Here is a 15,070-nt window from a genome sequence, read left to right on the forward strand (position 1 = left end):
GAGATTTTCATGCGAGTGTGTTTTTGATCTGCTGTGAGCAAGCGCGGCACCCATCTTGCGCAAAGCTTTTTCCATTTGCAATTCTTCATGCAAAATATATCCTACACGTTCTTTTGAAATGCCTATAGTCTCAGCAATTTCACGCACTTTGACTCGCCGGTCATCCAATACCATATCGTGCACTTGATCAATGATTTCTGGTGTTGTTACACTTTTTGGACGTCCTTCATGTGGATCAACTTCAAGGCTTGTACTGTCACGTTTAAACTCGGTAGCCCATTTCTTAATTGTCGAAAACGAAGGAGAAGAGTGCTCATAAACTTTTATGAACTTCAAATGAATTTCTTTTGGCGTTAAACTTTCTTTTACAAAGAATTTTATAACCGCACGATACTCAATTTTATCCATTTCAAGGGATGCAGAAAACAATTTCGCTTTAGACAGCTGTATAAAGCAAACTACTTGATAGAATGACTTGCAATTTTACATGGATGCTTATGACAGATGTACCAACTTAAAAAAAAAAAATCTTACCGATAGCGTTGCCATGTATGGTTGAGGCCGAGAACTTTCCAGACCACCCACATATGTATACCTTTTTAAGTTGTAAATGCTATTAGTGAAAAACTAAATATTTAAAATGTTATATTGTCAACCCCTCCCCCCCCACACAAATAAGAATACTAAAGTCTGGATTCTTTCCTCATTCGAAGAGCCCTTGAATAATAGAAAAAAAAAGGTAATATTCACATCTAAAGATTCTTCGTTTTTTAGTAGTTTAGAACTTGGCTTTTCTTTTAAGTGGGTAGATGGCAGCACCATGCAATTCTTGAACTAAGGGAAATAGCTTCAATGATCACCCATGTGTATAGCTTACAATAATCTCATAATCCAAATTCCTTTATTTCTGTAAGGTTCGATGAAATTAGATTAAAAATAGTCACGCAATTTTTTTTTCCTTGTTCCTGATACAATGATTAAGTGCTAGAAAAGAATGGACTGCCCCACTACCGGTTTATTGAGATCAATCACCCGGCAGTGTAGATAACAAGTAATAAGAGATATGAAAGTCAAAGAAATCGAGTTTTTAAACCCTTTCGCCTAAATTCAAACCCAATCTGGTGCTTTACTATCCGTTTCCTTTCAATTCCACCCTCTCACGACAAAGACTGCAACCAGTCTGACAAGTTGAACTTGGTAAGGTGCCAAAAAACGAAAACAAACCGAACGTGTGAGTGATACCAAAGGTCATACTATCTAGTTTTGTATGACCCTCTTAAATCATCGAAGATAAAAGGAAATATTCCGTTGAGATGCAATGGCGCTATCTGGTTCTAACTGATGACACAGTCCTGTAGGTGTAGGTCAGGTGGCTAAGGATCGGTATTCGTCCTTTGTCTCGTTGCCAACAATTAGGTGTGTGTTGAAAAGGGGCGAGGAGCAGGGGGGGCAGAAGAAAGTATTGATTTCAAACCTCTGAGGCGCTTCGACTTCACAATAAAGCTTATTTCTTTTTCGTTTTTCAAAAGCGTATTGTGCTTGCATTCCTCTGTTGTTCGAAGCAAAGAAAAGAAACAGAATAGTCAGAAGTAAAATACTTTTATTCTGTGTTATTAACGAGCAGATATTTGTCTACAGAGAGTACGCATTAGTTACTACAACGGCTTATTGAAAAAGTTTCAAGAACAGTACGCGCTACGGACCAGAAAGAGAAATTAAAAGGCTAGATGTACCTCCCAACTACACTTGTAATTAATCGACAGTTGATAAAAAAAAATAAGGAAAACTATTTCAAACAACTACGCGTTTGCTAGAGCGTGGATCATAAAGTACTTTATACATGAAAAGAAATGACAAATGTGTTAGCACTTAGGTAATAAAGAAAGAGGCTTAACAAAGAGAGAATGAAAAGTTTTTAAAATGAAGCTATAAGTGGAGTTAACTGCTATTTCTAGTGTCTGGTCTAGAGATTAATTTCATTGCGCAGTGTGGAGCTCTGAAATACCATGAAAAGGGTCTCTGGAGTCTAGAGCAGGATTTCCAGATTATGCAAAAAAAAATTAAGATACTAAAATTAATAAAAACGGAATAAATCCTAAGAACATCCTGGACTTTCCAAATCATCTGCCAATCTCTACATATTCAAAGTTCAATCTCTGATTGTGGATATGCGAGTTTTTGTTTCATTTTCAACCAGGGGAGAATGCTGGTCTTGAAATTCACGCTTGCTCTTGTTATCATTCAGGGAGCGAGAAGTGTGATTGAAGTCTGATTAGCGGAATAATGAATTACTGACCATTTAAAACTATATATTTAGAAATGTATGTACAGTTAGTCATACAAATACAACATTTATTTTACAAATGATATTCTATCTTTTTCAATTTAGCTACTTGAATACAAATTCTATCCTACGTTCTTTATGAACTGGTCAATAACATCATCATAAAAAGTTGGTTGTAACTTAATTTTCCCGAGCAACACGCACACTTGTAAAGGCTGGCTGAAGCTCGCTGGCTAGAGCTACGTTGACTGCGTATGGCCTGTGTTTAAGCAACAGAGTGAGACGACGTGAAATAGCTATGCGCGCGCATGAAATCACAGTGCTGCTGCGAGGACCTGGAAACTCCTACAGTACAACCGAGCAAGCCAATGTAGCTTTCACTAGACGAGCAAGCATCAGCCTTCGATACACAACGCAAAGCTCAATTATTGCAGCGCAAGCTTAAGACGTCTTCGGTCTACAAAAATAAAAGCTTAAATGGAATGCTTATAAATGCACACATTTATTAACAAATAAATATTACTTCTTTCTCAATTAATGAGGGGCGAATTCTCCATAGCAAGCATGGAGAATTCGCCCCTGTTTTCAACACAGGCAAATGTAAAGCATCTCTCAAGTTAAGTTTCAATTCATGCCTTCTGTGGGCGAAGGAGCAGAAATATTACGAAGGGCCATAAATTCAGCGAAACCTTAAAACTATATTATAATGAAAGGCGAAATACGGATGACATTGTTATTATTGAAGAAGACGAAAGAGAACTACAAAAAACACTGAAACTGTTAAATGAGGAAGGGAAGAGATTTGGACTTGTTATGAACTTGGAAAAAACAAAGACAATGGTATTTGGTGAGAAGAACATGAAACAAAAGATAAGTGGATGGAACTGATATAGAAAACGTAGAACAATTCACATATTTGGGAAGTAAACTGACATATGACTTGGACTGTAAAAAAGAAATAAAGACCAGGATTGCAAAGGGAAGAACAAACCTGAAGGCCATGGATAACATCTGGGAAAGTAAAGTGATCAGCCTGCAAACAAAACTAAGATTATTGGAAACATGCATCTTCAGCGGTGTACTGTACGGATCTGAAACGTGGGTAATAAATAAGAAATCAAGAAAAAGAATTTTGGCATTTGAAAGAACTTGTTACAGGGAGATTCTAAGAATAGGATGGGTACAGAAAATCACCAATGAAGAGCTCTATCAGAAGATACAACCAAAACAGAATCTAATGCAGAAGATTATAAAACGGAAGCTGCAATTATTTGGACACATCTGTAGAATGAGTGAGGACCGGAAGATAAAGACATTTATGTTTGGTATTTTGGATGGTTTAAACAGAAGAGGTAAACCATACAGAGAATGGATAGGCAATATAAAAGACTGGTGTGGAATGAGTGTACAAAAACTGCGACACTGTGCACTGGACAAAGAAAGGTGGAAGAAGATAGTGAAGCAGGCATCGGACATCAACGGGCAGTGAGCCCATGGTTCGTGATGATGAAATACAGTCCATAACATAACCTGTCTAACAAGGTAACTCGTAGCAAAGGTGGGACAAACTCTTTATGCTATCAATAACTTATTTTGTAATTTCCTGAAAACACTGGTTTGGTTTCTGATATTTAAAATTACGATTATTATTATTTTCTCTCGATATTATTAAGTGTTTCTTGAATACAACATCTTGATTTTAGAATAAGCAGTCTTCATTTTCCAAATCGGGAACCTGAACAGGTAGTATCAGGCAGAATCATATTAAAAATGAAGATACGAGGAAGGAACTTGACATTGTTAGTATTCAGGAATGTGTTGGCAAAGATAATCTCAGATGGTCATTTAAACAGAATGGGAGAGGAAAGGCTAGCAAAACAGGTGTTTGATGCTAAGATAACAAGAGAAAAGACCAAAACGAAGACCAAGCTCTAGGTGGATTAATACGACAATGTTGGAGTGCTGATAAATAATAAACTAATTTGGAGAAAACTTGATAGGAGATTCGTAATAATGCAAATATAATCACGTAGTACTGTCATAGTAGCCCGTGCACATTCCCACCAAAACATCTTCTACTCATCCGTCTCTTAGGGTGGATAGGATCAGGTCTATGGGTGGAAAGACCCTACTTCGAAGGGTTCGTCTATACCAGTAGTTACCAACCATTTTGGATCATGCCCCACCTCAACGCCTCAAAGATTTTGATGCCCCCCCCCTAGCATAATAGTCAGCAAAGTTCTGAAAAAGTATAATATAAATAGGTACTTTAAATAAAAAAGGTAAAACCGTTTCTATTTTGAGGTACTAATTTTTTTCAGTGGCAAGTCATTTACAGCACTAAAGCCACATTCAACTAAATATGACGACGGGAAAGACAATAGTAATTTTTTGCAAAACTACTTGCATTTCGGTATTTCGTTTCTGTCTCGTCAGAAAGCCATGCTATTGTTCCTTTTATATTGAATAAATTTCTAATAGACTCATCATTTTGCTTTTCTGAGAGTTCTTCTCGATACTGTATTTATGTTGACTGCTGTACTAGCGATGTCGGCTTTTTTTCTCGGAAAGTCAGGGTTGCAACATCGACAATTTATCGCCGACAATGGTGAGTTTTTGACTAAATCGGTGTTGAGGTGACGAATGTAACATCATTTTCCAATTGCCCCTCCCCCTCCCAAAATATTCAAATTACGCCCCACGTTGAGAAACACTGGTCTACACCAACTGAACTAAGGCGGCTCATCCCATCAAAACGTAAATCAATTCGTAGTTTTATAAAAAGCCAATGTGTTCAACTCATCGGATTGAGAGAAAAATGGAGCAATTATTAAAGCATTAGAAACAACAGTATAAATACAAATCGTGAAAAGATCGCTTCAAAAACATATGTTTTTATAATAATGCACTAATTGGGACTGTTCTTCCACTTGCATATTTTTCTTAGAAGCAGTATTTTTTTTTTTTTTTTTTTTGAAATTAAATGTCGACATTTTCTTACAATCACTTGTATTTAAAGAGGGCAGAAGAAAGTGTAAGAAGGTCGTCAGTAGATATTCAGAACAATCTGTAGCAATAAAAAAAATATTTTCCAAAACAAAAATGCATTGAGAAGATTTTATAATAGTCTAAAAGTACAACCCTTTCACGAGCTATTAACCAAAGCCTTTCAAATACAGTAATGTTGTTTTTAGATTAAACTACTGGTTTGCACACAATGTTGCTTTTATTTCGCATATTTTCCACTTATACAAATACCTCTTTGTGGTGAGAACCCAGTATTTGCAAGCGGTCACGCGCTTTCCCGCTTTGGATTTCACACCTTCCTATTCCGCCAAAACAGGTCACACCAGCATAATTTTATAATCAAACAGTCTTCAGGTGACCTCACTGATTTCGTGCTCCGATTTAACACTATATCGGAACACGCACTCCCCCCCCCCTCTCCTTCCCGTCTATCTTATTTAAAATTCATCTAACTGACGTCATCCAAGTGCAAACTACCACTACAGGATTTTTACACCAGCACACCTCAATGGTAGATGGATTAGAAGGCATAAGTAGACAGCTTAGCTTTATAATACTCTATATCTGTGGGGGGGGGACATAAATTAGGGTGAATAAAATGAAAATTATAGAAGCTAATTTTATTTCTCTTGGCGGACCCATCCGTTCAATTTTCGTCCGTCCTTAGACTGGTTGAGTTCTCTAAGTTTTAGGCAATTTAATGCGCTCAGCTTGTCATTCCTTAGCTGGATCCAGTATAATGGAATAAATATATTCCATTATACTCATAATATTTAATAATATTACAATAACAAAGTAGATTACATTTAAAGAAATGCTAAAAATCTAATAAAGTACAACGCTCTATTTATTCCCAGTGTTGATTCAAATTCCAATATCATTATTCTTATTCTTTGCCTTCCACCAGGGTACTTATGTTCATCTACTGTGGCAAACGGCACGAACTTTACGAAATACCGAAGTTCATACTTATATTAGGATGTACATGTAACCAAAACCAAATATGTTCAGTCACATTTATGTTGGTGAGTAGCAAACCGGAGGAAAATGAATGCCCCAACCACATGAAACCATTTAACTCAAACTGAGTTTTTTGTTCCAAAAAAATGAATTATTTTTTAAGGGACGAAATGAGAACAGAAATAGTTAACAACATGGAGGGAAGATTAATATTCAAAAACTACAGTATTTTTTTTGCACAAGATAACAAAAAAATTAACGAAGTTTACATTTTATTTAGTACCTTTTCAACCTGTCCATGCGTTCTCAGAAACGTGCAAACAAGAATCGTCTTCGAGGCAAAAAGTTGGAAACATGATATGACGAAAAAAAATCTTTCCCTATGGGAGATAAATGGTCTAATTTGTAGCACGTGATATTTCTTAGTGTCACGTCGCTAGTTTTCGTCCTGAATTTCTTTAAAACCGACTAGCTTTGCAGCGAACGTGAAGTACATCCATAAGGATTTTACAAACATTCTTTTTAGTGGACATGAAAACACGTAAAAAATTCACAGAAATTCTAAGCTGCTTAAAAGTTTTGGGTGGTTAATATCACCAAAATTATTTTTTTAAGTTTTCTTTTTCATCCCCAAAAAAACGTGTGGAGCGAAGACTCTTTTAAAGAATACGCGATTAAAAAAAAGAGTTGAGAAGTATTCAGTACCATCAGTTAGCTAATGGGACAAGTCTGGGAATCCCCTCTCCTCCATACTTGAAATAAAAGAGATAAAACATTACACACGTCAATGAATCAGTCCTGCTCCTTCTCCCCCCCTCTCAAGAACCCAACCTCCCCTCTAGACATACTACCTTACAAATGGGGGGTGTGACAAGGAAACGATTTTGACCTCCGCTGTCCGTTGTCTCCCAAATGCTTCTTTAAGGTCATCCTAGAGTCTCACCTCGGTGAGAAGGAGCGTGGGACCTGTGTCAAATGCGTGTATCACGTTCGAACGTGATTGGGACCCGCCACTTTGCGAAGGTAAAAGTTGAAGCGCTGGTCGACACCCACGTCTCCACAGGTGGAATATTCATACACACGACCGACGGATGGATAGGTTCTGCTTGAATGCCCAGTTAGGTAAACTCAACGCTCTCCTGACCTCGCAGTTTTATGCAGATAAACTACAAAGGCAAAATATGGGACTTGGAATACGCCTCGTTTCCATTCACAGATTAAAGACGTCACTCTTGCCAACGAGGCTTCGAAAAGTGGGCGAATTGTTGGATTAAAGGACGAGAAATTTACCGCTCAAACCATGGAAACCATCTACGATTAATTCTGTGGACAGAGAATATATAAGTAGTTTTATTCTTTGGATTTTTTTTTTTTACCTCCCTGTTTTTTTTACATATTAAGCAATACTTTGTATTCTGTTGGTATGTCTGAAAGCCCCTCGGTTATACCGGGGAGGTGCAGGTTATAGAACTTTACTTGGTCCGCTTCTAATATATCTTCAGTACAACAGTATATACAATTTTGAACCTCTTAGATTCATTTTAAGTTACGATCGACACTAAGTAAACTATCAACAATCAAAAATGGCTCTGACTGCTATGGTCTGTGAGGAACTGCTATGTTCATCATAGCAGTTCGTTATTGCTATGATGAACACCTTACGAGCATATTTTTTTATCATATTCATTATTATTCCTCTTAATAATAAATTTAGTTTAATCCTCCATCCAAGTGTAAGCAAAGAAAGTTTGTGCCTGAAGTATCTTCAGGACTGAAGCAACTCGTGGTAAAGGTTGACTAAGCTCTCATCACTTGTCTTAGTATCTCCCATAATGGAAAGCATATCTCCTTGCGGACATGTATAATGCTATGCATTAAGGGAAGGGCCGCTACCCAGACCGGTTTCCCTATTTAAGTGCGGGGTTACCTCTCCAAAAACTCATGAGATACCCCGGATCACCCAACAACGAGCAACCCGCAGGATCAAAAACTCAGAGTTATTCCCCTCAGTAACAGGCTCACCCTGCCACTAGGAAGAACTCTCAGCGTTGGTCTACCCATCACTGAGCAGAGCTGCTTATATTTCATCTGGAGGGGAGGTAACAGCAACAGCCGTGCCTCAGTTAGCTTTATGGGCTACAGCATTGCCATTGATTACCTCCCCCCCCCAGGACCTGGGTGACAGCAACAGCCGAGCCCCAGTTAAAACTTCATGGGGATACAGCATTGCCATTCACCCAAACTTCCAACCGGTTTCGACCTTTATTGAGGTCTCGTCAGTGGGAGCCAGACCCAGAAGTGCATACTAAGGTGGAAGTAATGGAGAAGTCATATTTACCTATACGAGTTGCCAAAAGGTGTCTCACATTATTAAATTAATAATAACTTCACCTAATTTAATAATAAGGTGAGACACATTTTGGCAACTCGTATAGGTAAATATGACTTCTCCATTACTTTCACCTTAGTATCACCACCTCTGGGTCTGGCTCCCATTGACGAGACCTCGATAAAGGTCGAAACCGGTCTGGGTTAGTGGCCCTTTCCTTAATGCATAGCATTATACATGTCCAGCTTAGTCCACCTTTACCACGATTTGCCTCAGTCCTGAAGATACTTCAGGCGCAAACATTGTTTGCTTACACTTGGATAAAGGATTAAACTAAATTTATTATAGCCTAACCAAGTGGGGAAAAAACTTCCATTCCTCTTTATAACGCTTTGATAAGGCCTCATTGGATTACTGCGCACAGATCGGGTTGCCTATGTTTCTTGGAGATGTGGATGAGGTGAAGCGGATTCAGAGGCGAGTGACCAAGGAGGCAAGTCTGTAAGATGCTCCGTATGAGGAGAGATTAAAGACTTGTAGGTTACAAAAGCTAATTGATCAGCAGATAAGGAGGGAGTAATATGATAGATATATATATATATACGTTGCTTAGGCGAACTCATAGGACTAAGATGGAGGAAATATTTCCATGGATAACCAGTAGGAAAACTACGGGTTATCCATGGAAATTGAGTTAGAGTGTGGTTAGCAAGGGAGTGAGGACTAGATTTTTTGCTTTGTCGGTGAACGATTTCAAGGGAAAATAAGACAGATATTATACAGGTATCGTTAATGTTGACATAATGAAGTGGAATATATTAATGAGCAAATAATTACTCAATTCCCACATTTTTAACCAGGCTCTTTTATTGCAAAAATTCGGTAAAACGGAATTATACATCTACAGTACAATTCTGTAGAAAAAGGCTCTGTTATAGCTCAATAGGTATTGACGATACCCACCTTTGTTTTGAAAAAAACTTGGGTTCGAATCCATTCTAGAACAGAAAGAACTTTTTAAAGGTTCTTCAAGTGAAGGTAAGTTGGGCGTTCTCATACGAAGGGGAGCTACCCCCCCAACCCCAAGAATGAGATTTTTCATCCGCAAGGCAAACGAACGAACCATAAAATCTACGTAATTGACAGCCATAACAGGGTGACTAATGCAATCTGCATAGTCTATTAATAGCACTAATTAGGTTTCTAGGGAGCCAAGTAACTTGGACGTGACAAGCAACACATAAGGGGAAGATGGAGTACAACTGTGATAGTAAATGGTGTCAGCAGACAATAATGCTATTACGAAACACAACGTCTTTGTTATTATCTGCAATTACTTCCTGACTTGCTGCTGCGGTTTCGCATCATATCAAAATAAAGATATGATGCGAAATCCTGAATTTATTTTTATAGTTTATTTGATGCTTAATTTTCCCAGTGGATACTGGGATTCTCTAATATATTTACGTAGCAACCGATGTAGTATTTCCTAATCAATGCAAAATTTTGATAAAACAGGACACGATCTGAATTTGTGGGGGGAACACTAAAAAAGAATTTGGGCTCATTATCTCCTTAATAGCTTAAGACAGCCCTGATAGTACGAAATCATACTGAAAGCAGGTAAACATTTTGAATACTAATTAGAAGAGGCGGAGTATTGAAGCAATAATTCAAACAACCTTCTATAAATCAGAGTATTTTTGACGCTTGTTTGATTAGAGAAAGCCGCGTCTATTTGCTGCACCCAGACGTTCCAGATTTAGTACGGAATCCCAACGATAAGCAAACTTGACTTAAAAAATCAAGTATCATTACCTCCAATCGTCCTTCCCCCCCCCCCATCTCTCCCCTGAGGAAGTGCAGTGCGGGCCTCAAGGATCGTGGCAAAGAGTTCCAACAAGCCCAATCTGATAAATGATAGCCCTACTCTGGTTTTCATATTCATCGAAAATTCGCACCCCGGAACAGGGCGGCCATCTTTCGGGGCTCGGTCATTGACGGCTGTATTAAGTTACCACTTGGCGACTAACCTCGCCGATACCATCTGTACAATCCGGTCCAGCTGGCGCGTGGAAAACATTTCAAACACTTGCGGAACCCGTCTCGGTGTGGGATGAAGCGATGATGACGTTGTTTAAGATCTTGTGTAGCACTTTAGCAAACACGGACTGGTCGTAATAACGGCAGTTTATGTCACGAAGCGGCGACTCACTCCCTGAAATGAGGGTAAGTGAGGAGCAGGAGTCAAAACCATTTAAATTGCAACGAAATACGAGTGGTGGCTTCCCTTCTTTGTATACGGCTGATGCACGAAAATCATTCGGGCTACGGTATCACCCACCTTATTGTACCAAGGCAGTAATTAGACCTTACGATATTGATATGAGGACGGGAGGGAAGACAAACACCAAGGAAGATGGAGAATTGCAAGGATAAAAAGAACAATAACAAACAAAATCGTCCATACGGAAGAGAGAGAAGTTGGAAGAGCTGGGTAATCCAGATGTATTGAAAGGACGGACGCGACAGTACAGGACTTTTATTATTATGTTTGCTACTTCAGAAACACGACACAGCATGGCAATATATTTAGCAAAATGATTTTGCTGCCCCAACAGCGAAAATGATTTTTCTACTTTTTTTTAAGTTGGTTATTGGGTTCCTCTATAAGCTGTATTGTTGTTTACGGCAATTTTAATTAAATAAGAATAAATCCCAGCATGCATTTTTACTTCCCGCAAGGAGTAAATCGAGTTTTTTAGTCCTAATTGACTTCTGGAAATCGGTGATAGTGGAAAAGTCAGTCTTCGCCCTTAGCCATCGCCGAAAGCTATATATATATTATATATAGCCAACCGCCGACCTCAAATGACAATAAAGATGTGGCCAATTTTACAGGATCTCTTCTTTTTAGAGGCCGCAAAATTTTTTAAATGGATGATCTACATATTCTCAATATTAAGCAACCGATTCCAAAGAAACCGCTAGAACCATATCTGGTTCGACATGCATTGGATGGTTTGCATCAGCGGCATCCATTTCTTTCTTCCCTTAAAGTGAAGGCTCTTAAAGGGTCGACGACTTCCCTCGAGGGAAGAGGTCAAGACAGCAGCAACGGATATCATTAAAAGGTCATTAAAAAAGTAATATCAGAAATTGTTTCCAAATCCTGTACTTGAGATAGCAAAACTTGTATAAGTGCCAAGGGGAGAGTATTTTATGGTTTTATATCACGAAATACATAGATTTGCCATTATTACAAATGTTCGTATAATTCGGAATCCAATTCAGGAGACGCTTTTTTTTTCTAGTCTTTTCCCCGATCCTTCATCGTATGTGCTGTTCACTTAATAATTAAATTTGTATCGTTTCTTAATTCCCCGATTTTTATGAGCTCAGTAAGGAGCTTATCTGTTTCACACCTTGAGGAATGAGGAACAGACAAGCTATCCAACCAGGTGGACGTGTTTACGAAATTTAGAGACTTCTCCCTGATTTACAATCCCTGAAAAAAAAAAAAAAAAAAAAATTACTACATAAGACAGTATAAACAAAAATGGCTAGAACATTTAAATCGAATGAACAACAGCAGATTACCAAAAATAGTATACAAAATAAGTGAAAAAAGAAGAATCGGAAAACCAAGAAAGAGATAGCATGAGACCGGAACAGGCCACTTGGCCTAAAATCCACGTTAGGAAGAAGATAATTCTTCCCTACTGAAAGATTCAATACTCCAGTCCTTCAATACTTTTGTTTTCAAGTTTACTAATCTCAATTTACAGCTATTAAACTCACGTTAAAATATCAATAGAAAATATCTGACAATTTGCCGATATATGGCGAATCCTCATACATCAATTAACCAATAGATATCGCTGACTTCCTTGGGACATGTTTATTTTGTTTGACAACGAAAAGTACCAATATCAGATGCTGCTGGTTATTTATAGAATTGATATCCCATACGATACTGTTTTTTCCTCTCTCCAGCAAGCATTTGATGAGTCCCATGCATTGCAATTATTCCTTTAAAAGCTTGTTAGTACGAGACATTATTATCGACATTTTCCTAAAAGTTTCAACAAAATGGCAGTTCGCCCACGAATGCATTTCGCACTTTTTTTTTCCTCCCTCAATTCCGACGACAAGCTATGTTTCCTGTGTTTCGTCACACCCAGTAGGTGAACAAAGGCCACTGACAACGGACATGCCGACCAGTCAGATTGTACAATTACCACAAAAGAAAACAAAGTGGACTGTTGCGAGAGTAATTCCACAAACAGACGACAGGATCCGACAAAAATGGCACCGCAGCTACGGTGCTCTGTGATGACCTTCATCTCTTTTACTCGATAAACGCAAATAACCAGCTAAACAATGGAGACTGTGCTCGCGATAAAGCCGACCCCAAGGTTACTGCTACAATAGTCGAATGCTAACCCTCCACCCTGCAGTTCCTACATTTTATGCGTCAGTCCCGTGCGTGGCGAAGCCTCTTTGAAAAACTCCCAGAAATGTATCCCGACCACGCACACGAAATGAGCCTGGTTCGAATTTAAAGAGAGAAGTGCTGCGTCCATTGCTCGCCTGTTCCCAACCCTCTTAATAAGGTCTTTAAAAGCCCATAAACATGTGATCAGATGTAAATGGATTTGATATAAATGCACTGTTCTTCATAAAACAAGGGGAATGTGTTCAGTTATCGTACGATCAATTACTTCTTCTAGGTGTCCTCCACCCTGGGGTACCTCTTAGTATCCCGGGGGGGGGATAGAAAAGGGGAGTAACAGGACGCTATAAACCTTAATAGTTCATCTCTTAGCTATAACTATACTGCAATCTATTGTTCAAATTTAATCAGTTCCGCCTGTTTTAATCGCCAAAAAAAAAAATTACAAGACCATATATCACGACACTCCCTAAATACATGGGGGGAGAGGGGGATAAAAAATGAAGATAAAACAATCAAGCTTCAAGGAAACTATCTGACGAAAACAAAAGTCCAACTCGTCAAGGCTAAAACAGAGAGAAAGAGAGATGGGTTGAGTCACATGTAAAACCCGTCTGCATTTATCTCCTATGAAAGACAGGGAGGGGAATATTTCAGTATCATCGGTGACTAGAAAACATTCCCACGCCACACACGAAACACGCCCTCAACCCTATCCCCGTAAGTCACAAGATCCCACTACAACAAAGTATTTCTTCCTTCACAATTCGTCAAGTGCCTATTAAATACGCCAAACGACCCAGTCTTTACTTAACCCCCCCCCCCCCCCCTACTCAGCATATTGTTAGGCGACAGTCCGTGACGTCGTTTGGCCATTAACACACAGCGCCACCATGTCGTTCCGGTTGCCTGTTTCATGCTTGGGTCTTAATTACTGTAAAAGAGAGAAACGCAACTAATAGGACCTCGGTTCGTGTTTACATTTGGTTCACGCAACGTCTTCCTTCCATCTGACACAGCTTCGCCTTCCATGTCTTGCGTCATTTGGTGTGTGTGTGTGTGTGTGCGTGCGCGCTGCTGGGTAAATGTCCCAAAGGTCGAAGGTTTAGAAATAAGACCGAAGTATCGTTGGTGGCACATTTCAAAACAGGTCTACACATGGACAATGGACGTCAAGAAATTCTAAACAGGATATTCAGTTCTTTCTACGGAAGCCAAGTAAATAAACAATGACAAAATAAAAATATGGTGCAACAAGTTTTTTTTTTAAGTCTACTTACTTGCTTTGTTTTATGATTAACGACTCTTTTAGACGTGGTCCATTCCTCTGTAATGGAAGAAAACGAAGGAAATATTAATAAAAATGTCACATACAAAAACGGTATGGTATCACATTATTATGAAAATGTTTCACTGTTAATATGGTGATTAAACTGGCTGTCCAGATTCTACACAATGTTAACGTAACAATCAAGCCTGTCATCTGCATATTCAACAAAGTGCATGATCGATTAGCCTTCTTAACGGGCCAATTATCATCACTGCCTTCACCTGTGGAAATTCTCAAGGACTGTGTTTAAAATGTACCAAAGTTCAAAATAATCAGGGACAATGTTTCTTAATCTGATTCAAGAACAAAGAGACTATTCCTGTTTTTCTCAACATATCTGAATTTACTCCGAGAAACAGAATTTATAAAACTAGAAGTCAGTTTTGAGAAGTAGGAAACGCACATTTAAAACGAACCAATCACAGAAGAACTTCGCTTACAGATCCTAGGCTGTGAGAGAAGGTTCCACAGAAGCCAGTATAATATAAATATCGTACTGGACGGTCATTTGAAGATAGTAGATGCATCTAAAAAAATAATAAAATAATTAATTTCGTTAAGTTTAATATTCGGACTGGAGAATATTATACTTGACTGACTTTTTTTTTCCTTTTTTCTTTTAATGCATCTGCTGTCGTGAATTCATATACACCCATCTCTCAAACTGAATTTCCACATGTAGTT

The 15,070-nt window shown here is 38.5% G+C and overlaps 1 protein-coding gene across 1 annotated transcript in view; it reads right to left on the bottom strand.

Annotated features, from left to right (window-relative positions):
• LOC150102000 (uncharacterized) overlaps positions 1-15,070 on the bottom strand; it is a 67,086-nt gene that overhangs the window by 13,630 nt on the left and 38,386 nt on the right. The window contains exon 4 of the mRNA XM_090400493.1: positions 14,337-14,383. Within this exon, the coding sequence (XP_090256619.1) occupies positions 14,337-14,383 (47 nt within the window). The remainder of the gene's footprint in view (positions 1-14,336; positions 14,384-15,070) is intronic.

Source organism: Typopeltis vanoorti, chromosome 11, assembly GCF_054136105.1.
Source record: "Typopeltis vanoorti isolate ZY-2024b chromosome 11, IOZ_Tvanoo_1.0, whole genome shotgun sequence".
Taxonomy (NCBI): Eukaryota; Metazoa; Arthropoda; class Arachnida; order Uropygi; family Thelyphonidae; genus Typopeltis; species Typopeltis vanoorti.